Raw genomic sequence first — 24187 nt, 5'->3', positions numbered from 1 at the left:
CAAGTCTTTTTGGAACACCACTGTTCTGGAGTTGGTGGTCCCCACATTCATCACCCAGGGACGTCAACTTGTTACCTATCCAACCCAGGATTCTTCCTCTACTGAAGTGTGACCATTCTCCTTAGGCTAAGACTCTGACCTTGCTGAAAACTCGGAGGAGTAGAAGAGGGGATGCCCACTCTGATTGCCCTACCTGGGCCATCAAGGCCTGAGACCAGGCTTAGCAGTTCCTGAATGACCCCCTATAATGTGGGGTGGTTGTCTCTGCAGTCTCTTTCATTGGGGTTCTCTCAGATCAAAGAATTCCTGGGAAATTCCACATCCATGCAAACTGGAGCACTGTCCCTAATGCAAACCTTGCAGGTTCCTGTCCCTGACTTGATGTGAGATAGAAAAACTGCATCATAAGACAGGGGACCCAAGAGAGAGGTGGACAAAGAAAATGATGCTGATTTATCCTTTTTTATCAGTAGTCAGCCTACCAGGTGATTTCTGGTTCAGTTGATTTACTTCCTAACAGGAAGGAGCTATCCAGGATGGTTTTGTGATTCCCCAATCCTGAAGGTATCTGACACTGCATATGTAGATCATCATCTTGTCACTGAGTATGATCTGTTTCTCCTCTTTGTTCATGCCTTTGGTTTACTGTGGTATTCTTAACTGCTTTGGCTATGCATTCCAATCCAGTTCTCTGCACATAGGATCCTTATTTCCTCCCCTGAAGTACATTTTGAAGTATTAAGGAACACAAGGTTGGCTTTAGGCAGAGAAGAGTGGAATGATCATTGTGTGTTCGAGAGATATTCAGACCAGGAGTCTAGTCCCAGCCCTGTCACTTACTGACGCTGTAAACTCAAGCATATTGCCAAACTCCAAGACAAAGAAATCATAATCAACCACAGTGCTGCTTAGGGATGCCAGTTATGTAATATATCCTCATTGGAGGATATAATATACAGTGTGTTTGTGGGAGAGATTTTCCTAGTTGGATATAACTTAAAGTTCTCAGAATTTTTGTCAATGACCTGTATTTTCCCTAACATTCAGCTGCCCTTCCATCTAAAGCACCATTATTTTCATTCTTTCAATCATCAGGGTAAAGACTGACAGTCCAGTGCATTCTGGAAAACCCACCTCAAAGAAATATCATCCCTATTGCTTAGAAACTCCCTGGTGATGATGTATGTAGAACATCTAGTCCATGCACTGTGTCCTGGGCAAGAGCACAGACACCTACCACTCCTCTACCACGTGGAGATTTTCTCAGTTTAGCCACAGTCCCAAAGAATATGTTAAGGAAAAACTTCTTTTGCAGGCTTAGTTTTTCATCTCTGAGGCCCTCCATGTGAGGGTCTGGCCCCTGCTCACCGCTCCCATAAGCCTCATCTAGCCCACCATGCAATCTTATTTGATATTCCCCCTCGCTGAAGGGATGCAGTTTCCTAAAGCTGCACAGGGCTTTGCCCCTGGACTTTGGTGCCTGACTGCTTTCAATTCAAGTCTCTTCCCCTCTTCAAACCCCTCCCTCTCTTTTACTTGTTCTTTAGGTCACAGAGAGTATATCACCATCTCTATATGATAGCAGCATCCAGATGCTAAATTTCAATGAGCACGGGCTAGAACTTGTTGCTGTTTTGAGTTCTTTGTTTGTTTGTTTGTTTGTTTTTAAGCATGCCCAGTACTAGCCTGAAGCCTTCCAAAGAGCTCATTTTCACTTAAGGATTGGAAATAAATGAGAGTGAGCATGAAGCCTAACTCACCAACATTTCATTTCTCTTATACACCTGAGTAATCTAAGCAAGTCCATGTATGTAACTTCTACTTTTATGGAAGAAACACTAGAAGGAACTAGGCAAACCAAGAATTGACAATCTTTTCCTTATTTATACTTTTTTTCCCTCTTAATGCTTAAATATTTATAAAGTACCTATAGTGTACTAGGCACTGTGCTGAGGCTACAACCTCAAATAGGACAGAATATCTGCTTCTTTAAGAACTACTTTATTCAGGTATGACTGACATACCAAAAGCTGTACACATCTAATGTCTACAACTTGATGAGCTTGAAGGGAAATATACTCTTGTGAACCACCACCACAACCACTGCCATAAACATACCCATTACTTCCAAAATTTTCTCCTGTCCTTTTTACCTTTTTATTATTTTTCAGGAGTATGGTAACAATTAACATAGTATCTGCCCTCTCAGCAAACTTTTAAATAGCCGGTATGACATTGTTATCTGTAGATGCTACACAGTGCATTTCTCGGATTTATTCACCTTATACAACTGAAACTCTGCATTCCTCACCCAGTTCCGCTCCAATACCCCTCCTCTCATCACCTAGCAGCCACCATACGATTCTGATTCTGTCAGTTTGACAATTTTAGATTCCTTATATAATATGCATTTATCCTTTTGTGTCTGGCTTATTTCACTTAGCATAATGGTTTCCAGGTTAATCTCTGTTGTTGCAAATGGCAAGGTTTCCTTCTTCTTAAGGCTAGATAATACTCCGTTGTATGTATATGCCATTTTTTTTTAAAGATTTTTTTTTATTTATTTATTTGACAGGCAGAGATTACAAGTAGGCTGAGAGGCAGGCAGAGAGAAAGGAGGAAGCAGGCTCCCTGCTGAGCAGAGAGCCCGATGCGGGGCTCGATCCCAGGACCCTGGGATCATGACCTGAGCCGAAGGCAGAGGCTTTAACCCACTGAGCCACCCAGGCGCCCCATGTATATGCCATTTTTTAAAAATACGTTCATCCAACAACGAAAATCTAGGTTGCATCCATGTCTTGGCTATTGTGAAAAATGATGCAATGAACATGAGGTGCAGATATCTCTTCAAGATCCTAATTTCAATTCTTTTCGATATAGACTCAGAAAGAGAATTGCCTGATCATATGATAGCTCTACTTTTAATTTTTTGAGGAACCGCCATACTGCTCCATAGTGGCTCTGCCAATTTACACTCCCATCAACAGTTTAAAAGAGTTGTCTTGCACTAATACTTGCACTTACTCAGCTTACTCTCTACTTGGGAAGAGAGCAAGACAATAAGCTTTTTCACTGTTGTTGTGCTAAGAACACTTAAATGTGAGAACTACACTCTTAACAAATTTTTAAGTGCACAATAAAATATTGTTAAATATATGCACATTTTTTTCTAAGCACAGTTTTTTCTTTCTAAAAATTTTTTAAAATTTCATTTAAAATCAATTAATTAACACACAGTGTATTGTTAGTTTCAGAGGTAGAGTTTAGTGATTCGTCACTTAGGCACAATGTTTTACAGCAGATCTCTAGAACCTAGTCACCTTGCATAACTGAAACTATACCAGTTTCACAATGTACCATTTCTCCCTGACCCCCAGCCCCTGGTCACCACTGCTCTACTCTGTGTTTCCATGTGTTTGATTGTTTTGGATACTTTATGTAAGTGGAATCCTGCAGAATTTATCCTTATGTGACTGGCTTATTTCATTTAGAATAATGCCACCCAGAGTCATCCATGTTGTCCTGTGTAAGAGGATTTCCTTTATTTTTGAGGCCAAATGTTTTTAAGGCCACTGTATCTATATACCACATTTTCTTTATCCATTTATCTACCAATGGAGATTTGGCTTGTTTCCATACCTTGGAATTATTTTCAGTAATGGTGTAATGAACACAGGAGTACAAATAACTCTGTAAGATACTGATTTCATTTCCTTCAGGTATACACTCAGAAGTGGGTTCGTTGAATCATGTGGTAGCTCTAATTTTAATTTGCTATGGAACCTCCAAACAGTTTCTCCATAATGGCCAAAAGAATTTACATTCCCACTGGGGCACCTGGGTGGGCTCAGTAGGTTAAAGCCTCTGCCTTCGGCTTGGGTCATGATCCCAGGGTCCTGGGATCGAGCCGCACGTCAGGTTCTCTGCTCGGTGGGGAGCCTGCTTCCTCCTCTCTCTCTCTGCCTGCCTTTCTGCCTATTTGTGATCTCTCTGTGTCAAATAAGTAAATAAAATCTTTAAAAAAAAAAAGAATTTGCATTCCCACCAATGGTACACCAGTTCCCTTTCTTCACATTCTTACCAACACTTGTTATATCTTGTCTTTTTGGTAATAGCCAACCTACCTAACAAGTTTGAAGTGATATTGTTTGAGGGGTTATGTTTTTTTTTTCATTGTTTGCTACTGAGCTGTATGAGTTCCTTATGTAATTTTGATATTAGTCCCTTAGATATATGATTAGCTAATATTTCCTCCCACTCCACAGATTGCCTTTTTGTTGATTGTTTCCGTTGCTGTACAGATGACTTGGTTTGATGTAGTCCCACTTGTTTGTTTTTGCTTTTCTTGACCATATTTCTGTTGTCATATTTAAAAAAATCTCTGCCAAGATCAATGTCAAAGAGATTTTTCCCTGGTTTTTTTTTCCCTTCGGAATTTTATGGTTTTGAATGTCATTTTTAAGTCTTTAATCCATTTTTCATTAATCTTTGAGCATGACACAAGTAGCTTCCAATTTAATTCTCTTGCATGTGGACATTCAGTTTCCCAATAGCATTTAACTTAAGAGACTATCCTTCCAACCACTGCGTATTCCTGGTGGCCTTATCACTGATTACTTGACCATTTATGCATGGGTTTATTTCTGGACTTTATTCTGTTCTATTGGTCTATGTGTCTGATTTTATACTAGTACAACACTGTTTTGTTATTTGTTTTGTTTTGTTTTGAGAGAGAGAGAGACTGGGGAGGGGGCGAGCGCGTGCGCTCGGGCCCACGAGCAGGGGGTGGGAGAGGGATAGAGGGAGAAGTAGAGAGAGCATCCTAAGCAGGTTCCACACCCAAGACAGAGCCTGATGTGAGACTGGATCTCACAATCCTGAGATCATGACCTGAGCCAAAATCAAGAGTTGCTTGCTTAACTGACTGAGCCACCCAGGCGCCCCAGTACTGTCTTCATTAATATAGCTTTGTAATAAAGTTCGAACTCAAGAGGTAGGATGCCTCCATCTTTGTTCCTTTTTCTCAACATTACTTTGGTTTCAGGGCCTCTTATGGTTTCATATGAAATTCAGGGGTTTTTTCTATTTCTATGAAAAATTCCATTGGAATTATGATAGTTATTGCACTTAATTTGTAGATCACTTTGAGTAGTATGATTTTTTAAAAATATTTATTCTTTCCATAAATGAACATGGGATAGCTTTCCTTTTATTTGCGTGTTCTTCAATTTCTTCCATCAATGTCTTATTGTTTTCGGTGTATAGATCTTTTGCCCCCTTGGTTAAATTGATTCCGATTTTTTGACACTATTTTAAATAGAATTATTTCCTAATTTCTTTTTCAAATAGTTTGTTATTAGTATATAGAAACACAACTGATGTTTGCATCCTGCAACTAAATACATTTATTAGCTCTAACAGTATTTTGGGTACATGGCATTACCTCAATCTCTTTCCCCCACACGGAGAGAAGTCACAGTCTTTCTTGGGGCTCAGCTGTGCCAACTTGAGGGAGAGGCTGATGCCAGTGAAGTCTAATTGCGTTCCTACCCATCTCAAGTGTGGCTCATCTCAGTTTTATGCTCACATGTACTATCACATTTTCTTAAATAGATTCTGGACCTTTCATAAAGGAGTTTGTTACTGTCTTTCTCTCTCCGAGAGGGGGAGAGAGAGAGAGAGAGAGAGATGCAAGGATTTTCTATTTGTTGTACAAAATACCAGAACGTTTATACTTATACAGATCAATAGCAATATATGTGATACATATTATTCATAAACACAGATACTGAAGTCAAATAAACCTTCTATTTCAAGGAACAGTACTTTAAAAGTACCAAAAAGAAATTCCAAAATAAAAACAGGTAAATCTCCCATTTACTCAAGTAAAGCAAGAACAAAAGACAATGTGTTCCTTTCAGCTCTACCTAGGTGCTTAACTACTTATGAAAGGATGTTGACCTCTTTTTGCCACAAGATAAACCCCCCCCAACTTCACTAGATGTGGGAGTTCCTACTGGTCTTGGCCCTAGCACACTCCCTGGCTATGGCAGCAGAGCCAGGCCTGGCTGCAACTCTGGCTCGGGTTCTCTCACACATCTCAAAGTCTTTTTACACTTCATAATGTGTTGGAATTCAGGACCGCCAAGGGCTGACAGCAGGAACTAGACTCTACAGGCCGCCAGTGTTCTGGCTGGGCGCTTCCTTCATTCTTTTTAAGGGAATTCACATTTACATCTGACAACTTCCTCTTCCGACCTGAGACTGCCTTCCTTAGACCAAAGCTCTCAAGACCCTGACAAATGCTATGAAAAACTGAGGAGATTCTCAGCCTAACAGCTCTGCCTGGAGCCTTCAAGCTTTGAGGAAAGGCAGGGGCTGCTCTGTAACACCCAATATTCTGGGATGTTGCTTTCTCCTTTCTCTAGTTCTGTCTGGTTCATGGGTATCCTCCTAAAGGCTCTTGTCACTTCTGTTAAAGGCTTCTTGGGAAATGCCACATCCCTGAAAATTCTTGAGCAGTTTCCCTACCCAGACCTTGCAGAGAATGGGTCCTTGTCCTAGGAGTGGTAAGAGATGCAAAATCCACAACAGCACAAATCAGCACAAATCGGGGGCACAGGTAAGCACGCTGTAAGAAAAATAAAATATGTTGTTCTATTCCTTCTCTTTCCTGGTCAGGCTTTTAAGGTCTCACGTAACCTCGGTTCTAATATGTTTATTTTTTATAAGGAAGTGGTTGAGCCAGATAACTTTTTTGAGCACCTGATCTTTTAAGGTTATCTGAAATCACATATGTAGATGATTCTATAGCCTGCAAGTATTATCTCTTTTTCCCCCCTTTATTCAAACCTCACATTTATTTTAGTAATATTACTGCTCTGGCAGATCATAATACATCTGCTATAGAGTAGCTGCTTGCCTCATTCCTCATACAGCATTTCTTTTTTAAGATTTATTTACTTATTTTAGAAAGAGTGTGAGCCTGTGAGTACAGGGAGGAAAGAGGGAGAGAATCTTCAAGATGACTCCCTACTGAGTGTTGGAGCCCGACACAGGGCTCAATCCCACCACCCATGAGATCATGACCTGAGCCAAAACCAAGAGTCAGATGCTTTACCAGTTGAGTCACCCAGGGGTCCCCTCATATAGGACTCTTACCTTGACATCGTCATGGCTGAGATTCCGCTTCTAAACAGCCAGCATGTAAGCCAAAGCCTTCGTTTCCATGAGAGCTTCCAGGTAGAAGTCCTGGGGCACTTCAGACTGCCAGCTGTGCCTCCCAGGCTAACAGTAGAGAAGGTGTTAGGTGTAGCCCCGTCAGCTGTGGGTTGGGTGATTCCCCAGGTCCACACACAGTGTGTTCACTTGGACCCTGCACCCTCCCTGGGACTCTACCCTCTCTGCTTATCTGAAGATAAAGCCTTGGGACAAAGGCCACACCTTCCTGGAACCTGAGTTAAAGTCAGTGTTAGCTACAAGTAGCCAGGACCGTTCTGAACTCACAGAGCTGACAACTGGGACAGGAATTTTACCGAATCCTACTGTGCTGGCTGGGTCCTTACATTGCCCTCTTTCAGGTTGATCTCCATGATTTCTGAGACTGATATTCCTTTCTGCCCTTAGATGAAGGTTTTTATGCCTATAAGAAGCCTTAAGACTAAGTGAGGGTATGTTCAGCTGGACAACTGCATCTGAGACTACCTGTGCTGAAGAACAGATGGGCCTGATGTTCCCGGTATCGCCTGTATTGTGGTGTGGGTCTCCCCAATCCTTCTACAAGGGGCCCTCACCTTGGTTTCTGTCTCTAGGACTTAAGGCTTCCTGGGAAATTCCAAAGCTCTGCAAACTCTGGAGCAGCTTCTGCCTTGTGAACCTTGCGGAGAATGCGCCACTTTGCTGGGAGGGATGTGAAACAGGGAAGCTGTAGCACAAGGCAGGAATCCCAGGCCCAGTAGTGGGCCGTCAGGGGAAAAAATACACTGATCTCTTCCTTCTGTTCAGCAGCCAGGTGGATTCTCATGTAATGTCTGTTCTGCAAGATTTCCTTTTTACAGGTAACAGACCGTCCAGGCTGATTTGAGAGCCCCTGATCTTTTGAGGTTCTTTAACATTACAAATGTAGATGGTCATATGGTCACCTAATCCTGTCATTTATTTATTTATGCCTCTCAATTATTTTGATATTCTTTTTGCTCTGGCTATATATTCCAATCCAGCAGTTTGGACACAAAGCCATTCTTTTCATCACCTAAGACAGATTTTGAAGTACTGAGGAGAAAACAGAAATAAGAAACCCAGGGTGTGTCTCAGGGTGGGAGGAGTAAAACAGTGTGGGCTTTATAATAATTTAGACCGGGAGGGGTGCCTGGGTGGCTCAGTTGGTTAAGTGACTGCCTTCGGCTCAGGTCATGATCCTGGACTCCCAAGATCAAGTCCCACATTGGGCTCCCTGCTCAGCAGGGAGTCTGCTTCTCCCGCTGACCTTTCTTCTCTCATGCGCTGTCTCTCTCGCTCGCTCGCTCAAATAAATAAATAAACCTTAAAAAAATAATTTAGACCAGGAGTCCAGTCCCAGCTCTGTCATTTACTAGCCCTATCAATTCTGGTACATTGCCGAACTCTAACTCTAGAAACTTCAGACTCTTCTCTATGAAGTAAGTTTGATAAGCTCTGTCTTGTAGGACTGATGGAGTGTGTGTAAAGTACAGAAAGCATCTGTTGTTGAGCCTGTCTTCTACCGGGACATTAGGGAATGGCAGTTTTTACTATGATTATCTTGACCTCAGACATGACTATCTATGCAGCTGAGTTTTGTTTTGTTTTTACAACTAAGACATGTCAGAGAATATGCAGTGCTCTGGCCAAGAAAAACCTCCCAATCAGCCAAAATTCTGCTTAGGAATGAAAACTAAGTAATATGTTCTCTCCGCCCCCTCTTTACCATGCTTTTCACTTGTTCTTTATGAAGTACTATCTCACCCTCTTCCATAAGGACAGCTCCTCCTAGAATCTATAATTGCATGGGCAGCGGCTGGGTCTTCTTTGACTAAACATCCCCAGTACAAGCATGAAGACTTCCCAAGAACAGATGCTCAATGTCTGTGTAAAATAAGAGACACGAATAAAGAGGTCTGATTCATTATGACTTATATTCTCAAACATTCTTCACAAACATAAACAAACTGAGGTATGCATCTTTTAAATTAGCAAAAAGTAAGACAAACCAAGAATTAACCAATTTTTACTCACTCACTCGATCTATCTAACTACCTATGTGCCTTCTGGTCACAACTGTTTTAGTGTGGAACTCTTTTACATTTCCAAGGATATTCCTATCCTAAAGCTATATTAGCTTGTTCTGGATCACAAAAGTGATTTAAGGAGTTCCAATTTGTATTTTAAAAATAAAACAAAACAAAAACAAAAACTCTTATTCCTAAGCCTGATAAACAGCAATAAATGTGTGATCCATGTTATTCATAAACTTCTATTCTGAATCTAAATAAACTTTCTGTTGAAAGGAACACTGCTTGAAAAATGTAAAAAAAAAAAAAAGATAGCTAGTTATTTGTGCATATCAGGAACACTAGTTAACAGGCCTTTCCAATTACAAAGCAAAGAATCTGCCTCAGCCCTCTCTAGGGAGGAGAGGAGAGGCCGGACTTGGCCTGGGAATGTGCACCGGCCCGGGTAGTAGAGGCAGCCGCAGCTGTGGCTCTGGCTCGGGCCCGCTCTTCCTCATCTCGCAGAGCCTCTTCGTAATGCGGAGGGAAGGCGCTGGGGACAGTATCATGGATCTTCGCCAAAAACTCCAGGACTCTCATCTTGCTGGTCTCAGCGTGGGCTCTCGGGCCCCACAGGAACTCGTAGCGTGGAGGATCACTGTTGGCCACCTGGCGGTACTCCAGGTACTTTTCCTGCACCAGATCTTGGGTGATGAGCTTCCTGGGCTCCCCGAAGATGAAGTGCCTCCTTCCATCATGGATGCCCAGAATATTCAGGAATTCCCAGATTTCCTCCTCAGAGGTGCGGTTGCCATTCAAGAAGATCACACCCAGGAGAGGCATGAGAAGCCCATTCTTAGGAAAGCCCCAGGCACTGCTCACACGGCCATCGGCAGTGAGGTCTAGGCTGCTGACCAGGCTATAGGAGTGACCGCCGGGCTTGACTTCCTTTAATTCCAGGCCAAAGACCAGCTCCATGCGCTCAGAGGCTTTCCTGAGGATCTCAGGGAAGTGCTCCCTGTACCTTTTGTGGATGATCTTCAGCATGTCTGCCTTTTTAATGGGCTCCTGCAATTTATACTTATACAGCAGGAACTGCACCAGCATCCCCACCTTCTTGGTTAGAGGATCTTTGCGAACACTCTCAATGGAAGTTGAGGCCTGGAAGGAATTTTTCCTTTCCTTAACCTGGCGTTTGGCACCTCCATTAGATCTTGGGCGTGAAACATGTGCAGCAGCACTGGTGGTGGCCAAGCCTTCCTGAGGCTCCTGGGAAGTGCCAGGAACAGGGGAGCCTGAAGAAGCATCCCCAGAAACAGGAGAGGAAGAAGGAGTGGTCTTTTCCCCCTCTCCTGTGGTGGCCTGAGCACTCATAAGACCTTGGGTCTCACCTCTGTTTCGGCGGCGTTTCTCACGGGCACGGAGCTTACTCTTCTGACCACGAGGCATAATGGCTGTAATCAGAGATAGCAGGTAAGGGTGTGAGTCAGTGAACATGTGATTTGAGCCCCTGTAGGAGGGAGAGTAAGACGGTTTTATCACCTTCGACAGGTAGATTTCACTTTGGCTTTATCAAAGGCCACCTGTGCAGGGTCATTCAGGGTACTGCTCTAGGACCCCACAAAGGCTCCTGTTCTTTTGGTCAGCCTGTCCCCTAAGAATCCCAGAGAGGAGCCATGGAATGCTTAGAGTATGTCTTATTGGCATCCTGCTAGCCCTGCCTTGGGTTTACTCAGCTGAGAGCAGGTGTTTGCAGTAAGGTCCCTTGTGTTCTGGCATTCTGGGTCCTCTCAGTTTATCTTAAGTATTATCATGTCAATTCTTGGCAAAGCTAGGGGCACCCTCCCTTCTGCTACTTTGAAGATGATACCTCAAACTCCCTGGGACCCAGGAGAAGGAACTGAAGGGGTGCCTCAGTCTACCTCCCTGCTAGGGAATACCCAGTGCTGGACCTCAGTAAGGTTCTTTCTGTCCTGAGTTCATTGGGCTCCTCAGCTTTCCTTTAAGGTCCTCGTCTTGGCTACTTGAAGGGCTCAGCACCACTTCGCTTTGCTGACTGATGGTTGCACCTTCAGACTAAGACTATCACAGCCTTGAGACCTGATATAAAGAAGTGAAGGGGATGCTCAACCTGACAGCCCTTCCCTGTGATTTCTTGGGCTGAAATCGAAGGGTTAATATGGATGTTTTGATGTCCCCTTTATTCAGGACTGGATGACCCCTTGATTCCTCACTCGGGTTCCTCAATTTGGCTCCTAGTAGAGAAGCTCCACTTTTTCTCAAATGGATGCCTATGTCCTGGTAAGAGTGAACCTCCTTGAGTCCCAAGAGGAAAAAGTGAACACAACCTTATCTGACCAAATATGGTCCCTCAAGAGTAAAAGCTACTGCAGGCAGGTTTGTGTCCTATGGTAGGTGGTCCCTGACAGGATCCCGACTCAAGCTCTAAATCTGACTCCGATTTCTTCCTCTGCTGACCTAGAACTGCTCCTCTCAGACAAAAGACCCTCACTGTTCTGCTATCGCGGAGTGAGAACTGATAAACACTTCTGCCTGACATCTATCCTTGAGGTCTCCCAGGGCTGGTAACAGGCAGGATTCTTTAGGGCCCCACTGATATGGCATGGGACATGTCCACAGTTCTCAAGGTTTTCACTATGACATGTGGCATAATCTCAAATCCTCCCTCTGCTGGCCTGAGACTGCTACTTTGACCTGGTCCCTCACCTCCCTGAGATGTTCTGGGAAGAAGTAGGTATAAGGCATCATGTCACCATGCCCAAGTTTCCCAGGTGTGAAAACACGGCTTTACATGCCCCCTCTTCTTTCTTAGAGGGGTCCTCCCTCCTCCCTGGGTAACAGAACCTCAACTCCTGTTAGGGAATGGGTCTATTTTGCTGAAAGGAGCTTGCTCCATTAGACCAAGGCCCTCCCCTTCAAGACCACCTCCAGATAAAATGAGGGGGCACCTCAGGCTGCCAGCTCTGCCCGGGGCCTCCTTTGCTGAGTTTGGGAGTTGTCAGGTTGAGCCCCCAATTCCCTTAGTTGCTAGAGTGGAAAGCAGCTCTCTCAACATGTGTCTACCCTTCCTGGAGCCTCCTAGAGCAGAGTACAAGAGGGCTCGCCAGTGTGGCCCCCTCTATTGGGTAAAGGTCTGCTCGAAGCACTCGAGGACCTTATCATGAATCCAGTTAGGATCTAGCTCTCCACCCCGAAAATCGGGCCTACTCCCACAGACCAAGGCCTTCTCTTCGAGACTTTCTAGGCCAAATTTGGCCTGCCAGTCGGCTGGGATCAACTGGGGGGCCAACTTCATTATGTGGGGAGAATAGTCTGTCCAGTTCCCACTCAGGGTCCTCACCTTAACTTTACACCAGTCCGGGAGAACCAGACGCCCAGACGCCGACGAACAAAGGAAAGCCGTGCCCAGTGGTCGAAGTCCCACCCACAACGGAAGTCGGATGATCTGCATCCGGGGGCTGGGGGGGGGGTGTCCGGGGGGCGGGATCTCAAGGTTATGAGCAGGGGCGGGGCTCTGTGGGACCCCCAGCGCTTGTGGCTCCTCCCTCTACTGGCCCAGCCTCACTGGCCCCAGGACCTCCTGAGTTCTTAGAGGGGAATCTCTGGTCCTGCTGATCCCTCGGGGCTACTCCTTCCTGAGCCGCTTGAGCCTGAAAGCAGGAGCAGGGCTCTGGGAGGCGTTTTGGGTTTGGGGCTTTGTTTGTTTTGTTTTTTTTCAGAGGGAGGGGACGGGGTGGGAATGGGGAGAGGGAGAGAGAACATCTTAAACAGGCTCCGTTCCCAGGGCAAAGCCTCATGCAGGGCTGGATCTCACTACCCTGAGATCGTGACTGGAGCTGAAGTCAAGAGTCCTAGGCTTAAAGGACTGAGCCACCCACGGGCCCTGGGGAAAGCCTCCTCGCAACTCCTTGCACACTCACTCTGCTTGCTTGAGGCATCTCCCTTCACATCAAGGCCTTCACCTCTCTGAGACCCTTATGAACAAGTCAGGGGACATCTCATATGACAATCCTTGTGTGGGTCCTCCCAGAGTTGACAGCAGGACCCCTCTTTCCTGGGGTGTTTTGCTCACCCCTCACCGATTCCTTACCTGGACTCCTAGCAGAGTATAGAATTCCTCCATTTGCCAAGCTGGGATCACCTCCTTCTGACCAGGGACCTCACTTCCTTGAGTCTCCTGAGGAGAAAATAGCACAAGACAAAGACACACAGGACCTGCTTTGTTTGTCTGCTTTTATATACAGGATGCTTGGCAAACCTACTTGAGGGGAAAGTAAAGGGCCTTGCCTTGATACTCCTCTTGAACCTCCCAGATCTCACAGCAGGGGTGGGGCAGGATTCTGAGGTCCCTCTCCCCTGGAGTTGTATTATTCTCAGTTCATATGGGAGGTACTCTGCAAAATCATTGTACTCAGATAAAAGCAGGTATGAGGGCCTCCAAGGGACCTCCTGGAAAGGGAATGACAGCAGTGAAGGGTGGAACAGCAGACTGCACCTGCAGGTCTTACAAGAACTTTGTTACAGGGAATCAAATAGACCCCCCAAATCAAATCCGTGCTGCAATGGTATTTGCAACAGCATTCCAAAAATAGGGCCTATGAAATAATATTAGGTGTTATTTAAAAATATGTATATTTTAGAGTAAGCTGGCTTAAACAAAGTCGAATAGGTCTTAGTTTCTGGTTTTGTTTTCACCACAGGACTTCCCAGAACTGTTAGCATACCAGTAAGTACTGAGAGACTCCAAGGGGGATAATATAACATAATGAGTTTTCCTAACATATTTGACCATGCTAACCATGGAAAGCATGTCCTCCTGCCATTTTTTTTCACACTGAATCTCAAGATTTCAACACCGAACATTCTGGAGATTCTGTCTACGGTGTTCTTAGCAGACCCTCGGCTTATTTTCCTGAATGTTTTCGGCAGAAGTACAGTGGTCCTTGGATGGGGGAAGAACACAGTCCAGGAACATTTTCAAAACAAAGTATCTGCTTTAGTGTCTATAAAGATGACATCTAAAGTGCAAGGACATCGCTTTTAGTAAGTGACACAAAATATTAGCTCTTTAGGTATTTTTCCAAAATGTCAACTCAGAATTAACAGGACTCGACCACATTCACAACTTGCTTGAGATGCCTGATCTCTGGAGATGGTCTAAGGGTTGTGTTAAATATGGGTCACCCTTGAATTTCCCAGGGAATGATACTGTATTAGGGCTACTAAAAGGAGAGCGGATGCGTATTTTCTCAGCCCCCAAACCTTCACAGAGGGAAATGGGCTAGAGCCAGGCAATTGTAGAGAACCTCATCAAAAAAGGTCTAAGTACAGGGCCCGTGCTCAGCCTCAGCGGTGAAGGGGAATGTCTGGAAAGCGAAGGTGAAAATCCTCTTATGAGATGGTTTTACACAGTGTGAGTGGAATAGGAATGTGGTAATGTGGAAACCAAAAATGCATCCAAGTGGTACAGGATTCTGCATCTTTCAAAAGACTTAATTCTGGGCCCCTCTGGATATTGGGACTGAGGTTATTGATATTCTTTCTGCCACTCTGGTAATGATTCGTTCAGAAACCGGAGTAAGCCGGGTTCCTGTAGAGGACATACATAGAGGTACCTGGGAAAAACAAAGGCAGGGCATGGAGATGGCGGCTCAGAGCAATGACCCAGAGATGCCTGTAGAAGTCTAGATTGCTTCTGCTGAAAACACCCATCCACTTTTCTCTTTACAATTCAAATAAATTTTAAAACTAAATCCATTTCCTGGGCAAGACAGGAAAGCAAACCCAGCCTTTATCTTGTGATTTGGACTTAATACACACAGGTAATTTAGAAGTGTGGTGATCTGATCAAGTTGCTTTCTGAAATGCTGTATTTCAAAGCATTTTCCAGTAAGAGAGACACAAGGTAGTGGCGCAAGATAACTGGCATTTAAAAAACAGCATATGAGTAACAGATTTAGAGCTGTATTCATGGCTTCTCCTGGGTAATTTTAGTATTCATTAGTGCCTTCCTCTCCCAGTGGAACAAGTCTCATGAATGCCATTGTTATATTGTTTTGGTCATGTACTAGCTAATTAATACAGATATGAAATACAACCGTTTCTGAAACCCATGCCTCCATCTATTTTAGCAATGCGTCTTCAATGGGATTTTAATATTTTAATATTTCCCTTTATGATATTTGGGTAGGTATATGGTTTTAAAATAAAAAATTCTTCATCAGGGAATTGGAGCAGGGCTTTGTGACTTCACAAAAAATCTTTCCAGTTGAAAACACATCCTTCGAGTAGCCATTGATATTGAAAGACTACTTCAAGCTTTATAATTATGTGCTACCACATACCATTCTTACATTGTAGAACAAGAAACCCAGGACAAAATAAAAACATCTTAATATTTAAGCGGGCTATCAGATTTTCAAAGTGCCAGTCTTGTTTTAGAGAATCATTCTTATGTTTCTTCTAACTGGTTTGTACATTTTATCATAAAAGCCTATTCAAAAATATTCGTGTTTAATCTTTAAAATGATCATTGTAGAGAGGTAGGAAAATAGGAAAAGCACAGGGAAAACAACAACAATAATATGATCTCCACTACTCAGGGACATCTACTGTTATTAAACTATTTTTTTATTTGTTATTAGGCAATTTTGAAGGACTCTGGAAAAAAAATCTCAGCTTGGCAAACACAAACCACCTGGTGAACACTGGCAGAATTCTACCACCTAGTTAGTTCTTTTCAGTTTACAGATGGGTAAAGAAATTCAGCCCCAAGAAAAGAATACTGCTCTTTAAATTATTCCTCCCTACTTTTCTGTATCCAGTGACTATATACTGCTTTGATTACTGCAGGGCTTTGCTTAAGCTGTTGACAATGATTTTCTTTTAAAAAAGAACCCTACGGAGAAAATAGCTTAAAAATTGCATAGGATATTCAGAGAGCAAGAATAAGGGGAGATGAAGAGGCTCTGTCAGTAATTGATGGAGAACACGTAATATAGAAAGTCATTTTCTTCCAAACTTTAGTCCACGAAACACTGAATGACCAAGTGACCTACATGTCTTATATACTTATTTAATGAGTTGGATTTGATGGGCTATTTGGGACTACAAGCTAGAGGTCTAGATCAAGTATATGTGATCTAGAGAGATCGGGGCTTTAGGTTCCGAATTATATCAACTGTGTTTCCAAGTCCAAATTGGCAGACCTAAGGCTTCCCTGGCTTTCAGAGACTGAAGATGACCCAGTTCTGCTATCTGGAGAACAAAATGGACTCCCCACTCAGAGCAATCAAGATCATCCTTTAATGACAAAAACCACTAAGTAGTCAAAATCCAGAACAATATCAATCAATCAACAAAAGGTACAAAAGATATTATAATGTAAATTAAGAACTAAATGTAGCTGAACTTAAAAGAGCTCTGTTTAAATCAGAGGAGATCTGTATGAAATTCTGAGTGTATTCCCATGTCCGGGGAACATAGCCATGCTGCAGAGAGTCACACAGATGATACAGGGGAAAAGTGGATCTGTGTATGATGGGAGGGAATGCTCTGGGAATTGAAAACCCTGGGAATGGGCAAACATGACTCGGCACTGGGGAAGTGGTGGGTTCATTGCAGTCTCACAGTGCTAGGTGAGGGAGAGCAAAGGACAGAAGAACTTGTGCATTCTTAAAAAGCAGTGGGTTCCATTCACCCTGGTACCAAAAATCACCTGGGGACTTTATGAAGAGCACATATTTCCAGGCCCACTGCAACCCCTGAATTAAGAGGAGCCTTATAATCTAGACTTTAAAAACAAGAAGCCTCACAAGTGTTAAACTCTTGGAAAATAAGGCTTTCTCAGAAAACAAAAGAAAGTGTTTTCCATTTAAATTCAAATATACCAATGGAAGTCCATCAATACCCTGGAACTTCCATGAAAATGTGATCTTTTTTTTGGTCTGGTGATCGTTTTATTTTTTGTTTTGGTTTTTTTTTTTTTTTCCCAACTGCTGACTTTTCCTTCAATAATGAACATTTTTTAGCTGGCTGTGGACATTTATTCAAATATAGGCCTCAAACTGTCCAGATTCTGTCAGGATGGATAAAGTAAGAACAGCTCAAGATATTACTTGAAACCTTGCTAAGACACTATTAATATTTCAAAATTTTGGGTAGGTAAGAATAAAAACAGTTTAGGTCACATATAATTTTCTTTCTCCATGCCTTTTAAAGACTTCTCCACATATTTGTTAACTTCTTTTCATTTCTATACGTACAATTTTCTTTATTGCCTTCCACTTGCATTTGAAAGTAACCTTACTTACAGTTCCAAGTCCTGTCTACAGGTTATACGTAGAGGTTACATTTCAGTTGTTAATTAATTGTTCAATAGACATTTTTCTTCTCTCTCAAATGAATTTCCAAGACGAGGGGCACAGATTCTACTTCTTTAATACCCAGAATATTCAAAGTTATTTCTTAAATGTAGTAGACTCTCAATGTCAACTTACTCAACAGATTTTTTTTTTTAAGCACCGAATTTTCTTAATTGAAAAAAAAAGTGTACCTACCTGTGCTATTCAAAACAGGAGCCACCAGCCACACTTAGTTACTGGAATTTAAATCCAAAGGAATCAGAATTCAACAAAATGAACAACCTAGTTCTTCTGCTGCACCATGCCCTATTTCAAGTGTTCAGCAGTCATATACGGCTCCCACACTGGACTGCACACCACAGATAAAAGACATTTCTGCCAGTATAAAAAAAAAATGCTACTGGACAGTGGTGATCTATACAAATCCTTTTACCTTTCTTCCTTCTTTCTTTCCTTCCTCCAATTAATCACCATTTTAAAAAAAGATTTTATTAGAGAGAGAGAGAGAGAATGCGCACGTGCACAAGAGAGCACTAGCAGAGGGAGGGACAGAGAGAACAGGGAGGTCGCCAGGGCGCTGGATCCCAGCATCCTGGGATCATGACCTGAGCCCAAGGCACACTCTTAACTGACTGATCCACCCAGGTGCCCCTGACCATTCTTTTAATAAGTATATTTTAGACACCTTCTAATAGGCTAGACCATTTATATTCAAGCTCTACTGGTGGTATCAAGGACATAATGATCCCTGCTCTCAAGGAGGTGTTGCTCTAGCTAATAAACTACTCAGTGTGCACATAATGCAATGACTGCATAGCTTATTTTTATTAGAAAAACTCGTTCAATAAATTCTTTGAATATATTGACAATTCACATACGTTAACTATTCTAATCTTTTTGATGGGCTATCCAATTACATAAATCCTCAGTTTACAGACAAGAGTATTAAGTTACTGAAAAGTTATACCACACTGACCGGTACATATTTAGGATATCACCCTTAAAAATGTTCTTGTTTATCCATAATATGGAGCACATGAGTTAGGTTTTCTTGTTGTTGTCTTTCTTGTTCATTCAAACATTTATTAAGTTAACATGATATTTTAAAAAACATCTGAGTCCTGTAAGCAAGAAGTTCATAGACTACTGGGGAAATAGAGATACAAATAACAATAACACAACATAATAAATCCTTCATGGCAATTCAGTGGAAGAACGAATGGAAGCATGGAGAGATCTTAGACTGTTCTGAGAAAGTTTCAGTGAGAAGGTGGCACTTAATCTTGGAAACCACTATAATAAGGCCCTTCTGAGAGAAGAGGACAGCGAAGGTAGAAAGAGAGAAAAGACCCTGGTGTATTCTGGAACACACCACAATATTCTGGAACACACCACAAGTCAAAGACAATTCTCTCTGCTGGTTACAATGAAGGAGATGAATCAGCTACCAAATCTCTGACCCTGGTTTGCAGCTCCAGTGACTACTCTAGGCATGCACTACCCTCCTCCCCATATGGAAACTATTCTGTATGGATGGATGTATTTACTTTAAATTGAATAGAAAGTACAGAGAGTCTCCATATACCCCATCCCTGCAAGAGTTTACTTTATTATTAACATCTTCCATTGATGTGCCACATTTATTATAATTGATGAATACTAATACATTCTTTTTTATTTAAATTCCATTTAAATTCTATACACTGCAGTATTAGTTTCAGGGGTAGAATTTAGTGATTCATCCATTGCATATGACACCCAGTGCTCATTACATCACGTGCCTTCCTTACTGCCCACCACCCAGTTATCCCATCTTCCTACTGACCTCCCATCCAGCAACCCTCTGTTTCCTATAGTTACGAGGATCTTATGAATTGTCTCCCTCTCTGTTTTCCCTCCCTTTGCCTATGTTCACCTGTTGTTTCTTATAATCCACATATGAGTGAGATCATATGGTATTTGTTTTTCTCTGACTTATTTCATTTAGCATAATACCCTCTAGTTCCATCCACACCATTGCAAATGGCAAGATTTCATTTCTTGATGGCTGAGTAGTATTCCATTGTATATATATACACATCTTCTTTATCTAGTCGTCTGTTGTTGGACATCTGGGCTCTTTCCATAGTTTGGCTATTGTGGACATTGCTGCTATAAACATTGGTGTGCATGTGCCCCTTCAAATGCCCTGGTTAGTATTTGGATGGGAGATAACTTATTAAGTAAAGTTGATAGTTTACATTAAGGAAAAGTTCTGTGTTGTGTAGTGTCATGGGGCTTGCCAAATGGATAATGTCACAATTACAGTATCAGACAAGAGTTTAACTGCTCCCCCAAATCCTCTATGCTCCATCTATTTGTTGTTCCCCTTTCCCTCAACCCTTGGCAACCACTGATTTTTTTTTTTACTGTTTCCATAGTTTTTCCTTTTCCAATATATCATACAGAGAATGTAGCCTTTTCCAGATTTACTTCTTTCATGTAGCACTATGCATTTAAATTTCCTCTGTATCTTTTCATGGCTTGGTATCCCATGTCTTGCTATCTCTGAATCATATTCCACTGTATGAGTGTATCACGATTTGTTTACCCATTCACCTATTGAAAGACATATTGATTGCTTCTAGATTTTGACAATTATAAATAAATCTGTTATAAACATCCCTGTGCAGGTTTTTGTATGGACATATGTTTGCAACTCATCTGAATAAACACTAAAGAGCACAAAAGCTGTATTGTATGATAAGACTATGTTTAGTTTTATAAGAAACTTGCAATTTGTCTTCCAAAGGGGTCACACAATTTTGCATCATCACCAACAATGAATGAGAGCAGCTATTGCTTCACATCCTCACCAGCGTTTGGTGTTGTAAGTCTTTCAGATTTTGGTCAGTCTAATGGCTGGTCAATCTAATAGTATTGGTATCTCCTTGTTTTCATTTGCAATTTGTCTTCCAAAGGGGTCACACAATTTTGCATCATCACCAGCAATGAATGAGAGCAGCTATTGCTTCACATCCTCACCAGCATTTGGTGTTGTAAGTCTTTCAGATTTTGGTCAGTCTAATAGCTGGTCAATCTAATAGTATTGGTATCTCCTTGTTTTCATTTGCAATTCCCTAATGACATATGATGTGGAGCATCTTTTCCTATGTTTATTTGCCATCTGTATCTTCTTTGGTGAAGTATCTACTCAGATCTTTTGCCAACATCTTCATTGGGTTGTTCATTTTTGTTGAGGTCTAAAGGTTCTTTGTATATTTTGGATAACAACACTTTATCAGATGAACAAAGACAGTTTTATTCCCTTCTTCCCAATCTGCATCCAGTGTTCTTGTCTTGTCTCATCTTTAGTGCATTACATAGGTGTTCCAGTAAAATTTTGTTAGGGAGTGGTGAGAAGGGTCATCCTTGCCTTGTTCCCCAACTTAGGGTGAAAGCATCTAGTTTCCTACCATTAAGAAGGCTGTTAGCTGTAGTATTTTTGTAGATGTTCTTTATCAAGTTGAAGAAACTTCCCCTCTATTTTTAGTTTACCAAGAGTTTATTTTGAGTGAGTGTTGGATCTTGTCAGATCCTTTTTCTGTATCTACTGATATGATCATGTGATTATTTTCTTCTTTAGTCTGTTGATATAATGGGTTACGTTAATTGTTTGTCATAGCTTGAACTGCCCTTGCATACCTGAAATAAATTACATTTGGTTGCGGTATATAATCCTTTGCATAAATCATTGGATTTGATTTGCAAATATTTTACTGAGAATTTTCACATCTATGGGTGAGAGGTACTGGATTGTAGTTTTCCTTTCTTATAATGTCTGTGTCTTTGGGTACTAGAATAACACTGGCCTCAGAGAATGAGTTAATACGTATCTACTTTACTTCTACTTTTTGGAACAGACTATAGGAATTGGTGTCCTTTGTTCCTTAGATTCTTGGTAAAAATCACTAATGAAACCATCTGGGCCTAGTGCTTTCTGCTTTAGAAGGTTATGAATTACTGGTTTCAATTTCTTTAATATTATAGGCTTATTCAGATTATTTCTCCCTGTGTGAGTTTTAGTAGATGTGTCTCTCAAAGAATTGGCCCATTTCATCTAAGTTGTCAACTTTGTGGGTATGAAGTTACTCAAAATATCCTTTTATTATTCTTTTAATATCTGTGGCATCAGTAGGGATAGCTCCTCTTTCATGTCTGAAATGATTAATTTGTGTTTTATCTCTTTTTTCTTGGTTAGCCTGACTAGATGTTTTGATATTTTATTTTCATTGACCTTTTGCTTTTGATTTCTTTTTTTCAATTTCAAGGATTTTTGCTCTTATTTTTTATATTGTTTTCTGCCTACCTTATATTTAATTTATCCTTATTTTTCTAGTTTTCCTAAGGTGAAAGATACATTATTGATTTTAGATCATCTTTTTTTAATATATGCATTCAATGCTATGAATTTCACTCTAACATTGGGTTTGTCACATCTCACTAATTTTGAGAGTCTTTATTTTCATTTTCATTTAGTTACAATATTTTAATTTTTCTTGAGTTCTTTATCTATTTAGAATTGTATTTCTTACTCTAAATATTTTGTGATTTCCCAGTCATCTATTATTGATTTTTATTTTAATTCCACTGTGGTCTGAGAGCATACTTTCATGGTATCTATTCCTGAAATCTATCATCATACTTGTTAAAGTGTGTTTTATGGCGCAGAATGTGGTCTACCTTGATGAATGTTTCATGTGCACTTGAGAAGAATGTATATTCTACCATTGCTGGACCAAGTGTTTTATAAATGTCAATTAGACCCAAGTGATTGATGGTACTATTCAGTTCAGCTATGTCCTGATTTTCTGCCTGTTGTATCTGTCAACTACTGATAGGTATTGAAGCCTCCAATTATAGTAGTGGATTTATCTATTTTTCCCTGCATTTTATCAGTTTCTGCCTCACGTATTTTGATGCTCTGTAAGTACAGACACATTAAAGATTGTTATGTTTTATTGGAAAAATATCATTTTATCATTATCATTATGTAACGCACCTCTTTATCAGTGGTAGGTCTCTTTGCTTCAAAAGTCTGCTCTACCTAAAATTACTATAGCTACTCCAGCTTTCTTTTGATGGGTGCCGGCCAGGTATGTCTTTCTCCAACCCTTTACACTAAATTCATCTGTCTTTATGTTTAACATGGGTTTCTTGCACACAACATTTAGTTTGGCCTTGTTGTTTGACCATCTAAGCCATTCAGGTGCCCCTTAAAGTCTCTTTTAATTAGTGTATTTAGACCATTCACATTGAAACTGATTACTGGGGGCACCTGTGTGGCTCAGTGGGTTAAAGCCTCTGCCTTCGGCTCAGGTCATGATCCCAGGGTTGTGGGATCAAGCCCCGCATCAGGCTCTCTGCTCAGCGGGGAGCCTGCTTCCCCCTCTCTCTGTCTCTGCCTGCCTCTCTGCCCACTTGTGATCTGTCTGTCAAATAAATAAATTAAAAAAAAGAAAGTGATTACTGATATATTTGGATTAATATCTACTACATTTGTAATTGTTTTCTATTCATTGCCCTTTTTTGTTTGCTTCTATTTTTGTCTTCCACTCTTTTTCTGCCTTCCCGGGTTTTAACTGAACATTTTATATGATTCCATTTTCTCTCCTTAGTGTTATCAGTTAAACCTAAAAAAAATTAAAACTTTTTAGTAATTGCCTTCCAGTTTGAAATATACATTTACAACTAATCCAAGTCCACATTCAAATAACATAATATGCCCTCACAGGTAGTGCATGTGCCTTAAAACAGAGTATTCTCAATTCTTTCTTCCATCCCTTACTACATAGCTTACTACATAGCTTCATTCATGGTTTCACTATTGAATGGTTTCACATTGAAAACACTGTTGCTAATACTATCTTGAACAAATTATCTGTTAGATCAATTAAAAATAAGAAAAATAAAAGAATTTATTTTACTTTTATTTGTTCCTTCTCTAACAGTCCTTCTTTCTTTGTATAGATCCAAGTTTCTGACCCCCATCATTTTCCTTCTCTCTGAAAAACTTTTAACATTTCTTGCAAGTAGGTCAACTGTTGACAAATTTCCTCAATTTTTGTGTCTGAGAAAGTCTTTATTTCTCCTTCACTTTTGAAGGATTTTTTGCTAGATACAGAATTCTAGGTTAGTAGTTTTTTTTCAATACTCTAAATATTTCACTTCATTCTCTTCTTGTTTGCATGGTTTCTGAAAAGAAGTCCCATCTAATTCTGATCCTTGACCTTCTATAGGCAAGCATTTTTCCACTGGCTTATTTTAGGATTTTCTCTTGTTCTTGAGTTTTCTATAGTTTGGATATGCCTAGATGTCGATTTCTCTGGTATTTATCCTACTTCTGCTCTGAGCTTCCTGGACCTGTGGCTTGGTGTCTGTGTTTAATTTTGGAAAATTAGCTACCATTAAAAACATATTTCTTCTGTTCCTCTGTCCTCTACTTCTATTTATTTATTTATTTATTTATTTATTTATTTATTTGACAGAGAGAGAAATCACAAGTAGGCAGAGAGTCAGGCAGAGAGAGAGAGAGAA

The 24187-nt window shown here is 41.2% G+C and overlaps 1 protein-coding gene across 2 annotated transcripts; it reads right to left on the bottom strand.

The window, feature by feature from the left end:
- Nucleotides 1–9139: 9139 nt before the first annotated feature.
- On the bottom strand, nucleotides 9140–13426 carry LOC116582990 (melanoma-associated antigen B4-like). Of its 2 annotated transcripts, none has more exons than XM_032330887.1 (2): nucleotides 13339–13426; nucleotides 9140–10681 (listed from the first exon to the last, which is right to left on the bottom strand). In XM_032330887.1, exon 2 carries the CDS (start codon nucleotides 10674–10676, stop codon nucleotides 9642–9644), a length of 1035 nt encoding a protein of 344 aa, XP_032186778.1. In that variant the 5' UTR covers nucleotides 10677–10681; nucleotides 13339–13426; the 3' UTR covers nucleotides 9140–9641. The 2 variants fall into 2 exon arrangements, with proteins under 2 accessions (XP_032186778.1, XP_032186777.1); XM_032330886.1 differs by lacking the exon at nucleotides 13339–13426 and adding an exon at nucleotides 12589–12670.
- Between the last annotated feature and the right edge of the window lie 10761 nt (nucleotides 13427–24187).

This window comes from Mustela erminea, chromosome X (assembly GCF_009829155.1).
Source record: "Mustela erminea isolate mMusErm1 chromosome X, mMusErm1.Pri, whole genome shotgun sequence".
NCBI classification, from domain to species: Eukaryota; Metazoa; Chordata; class Mammalia; order Carnivora; family Mustelidae; genus Mustela; species Mustela erminea.
This window is presented reverse-complemented; position numbering and strand designations above follow the sequence as displayed.

What these genes read in the sequence shown, in the direction of transcription:
- LOC116582990 (XM_032330887.1), bottom strand. Translation starts at nt 10,676, where the DNA reads ATGCCTCGTGGTCAGAAGAGTAAGCTCCGTGCCCGTGAGAAACGCCGC.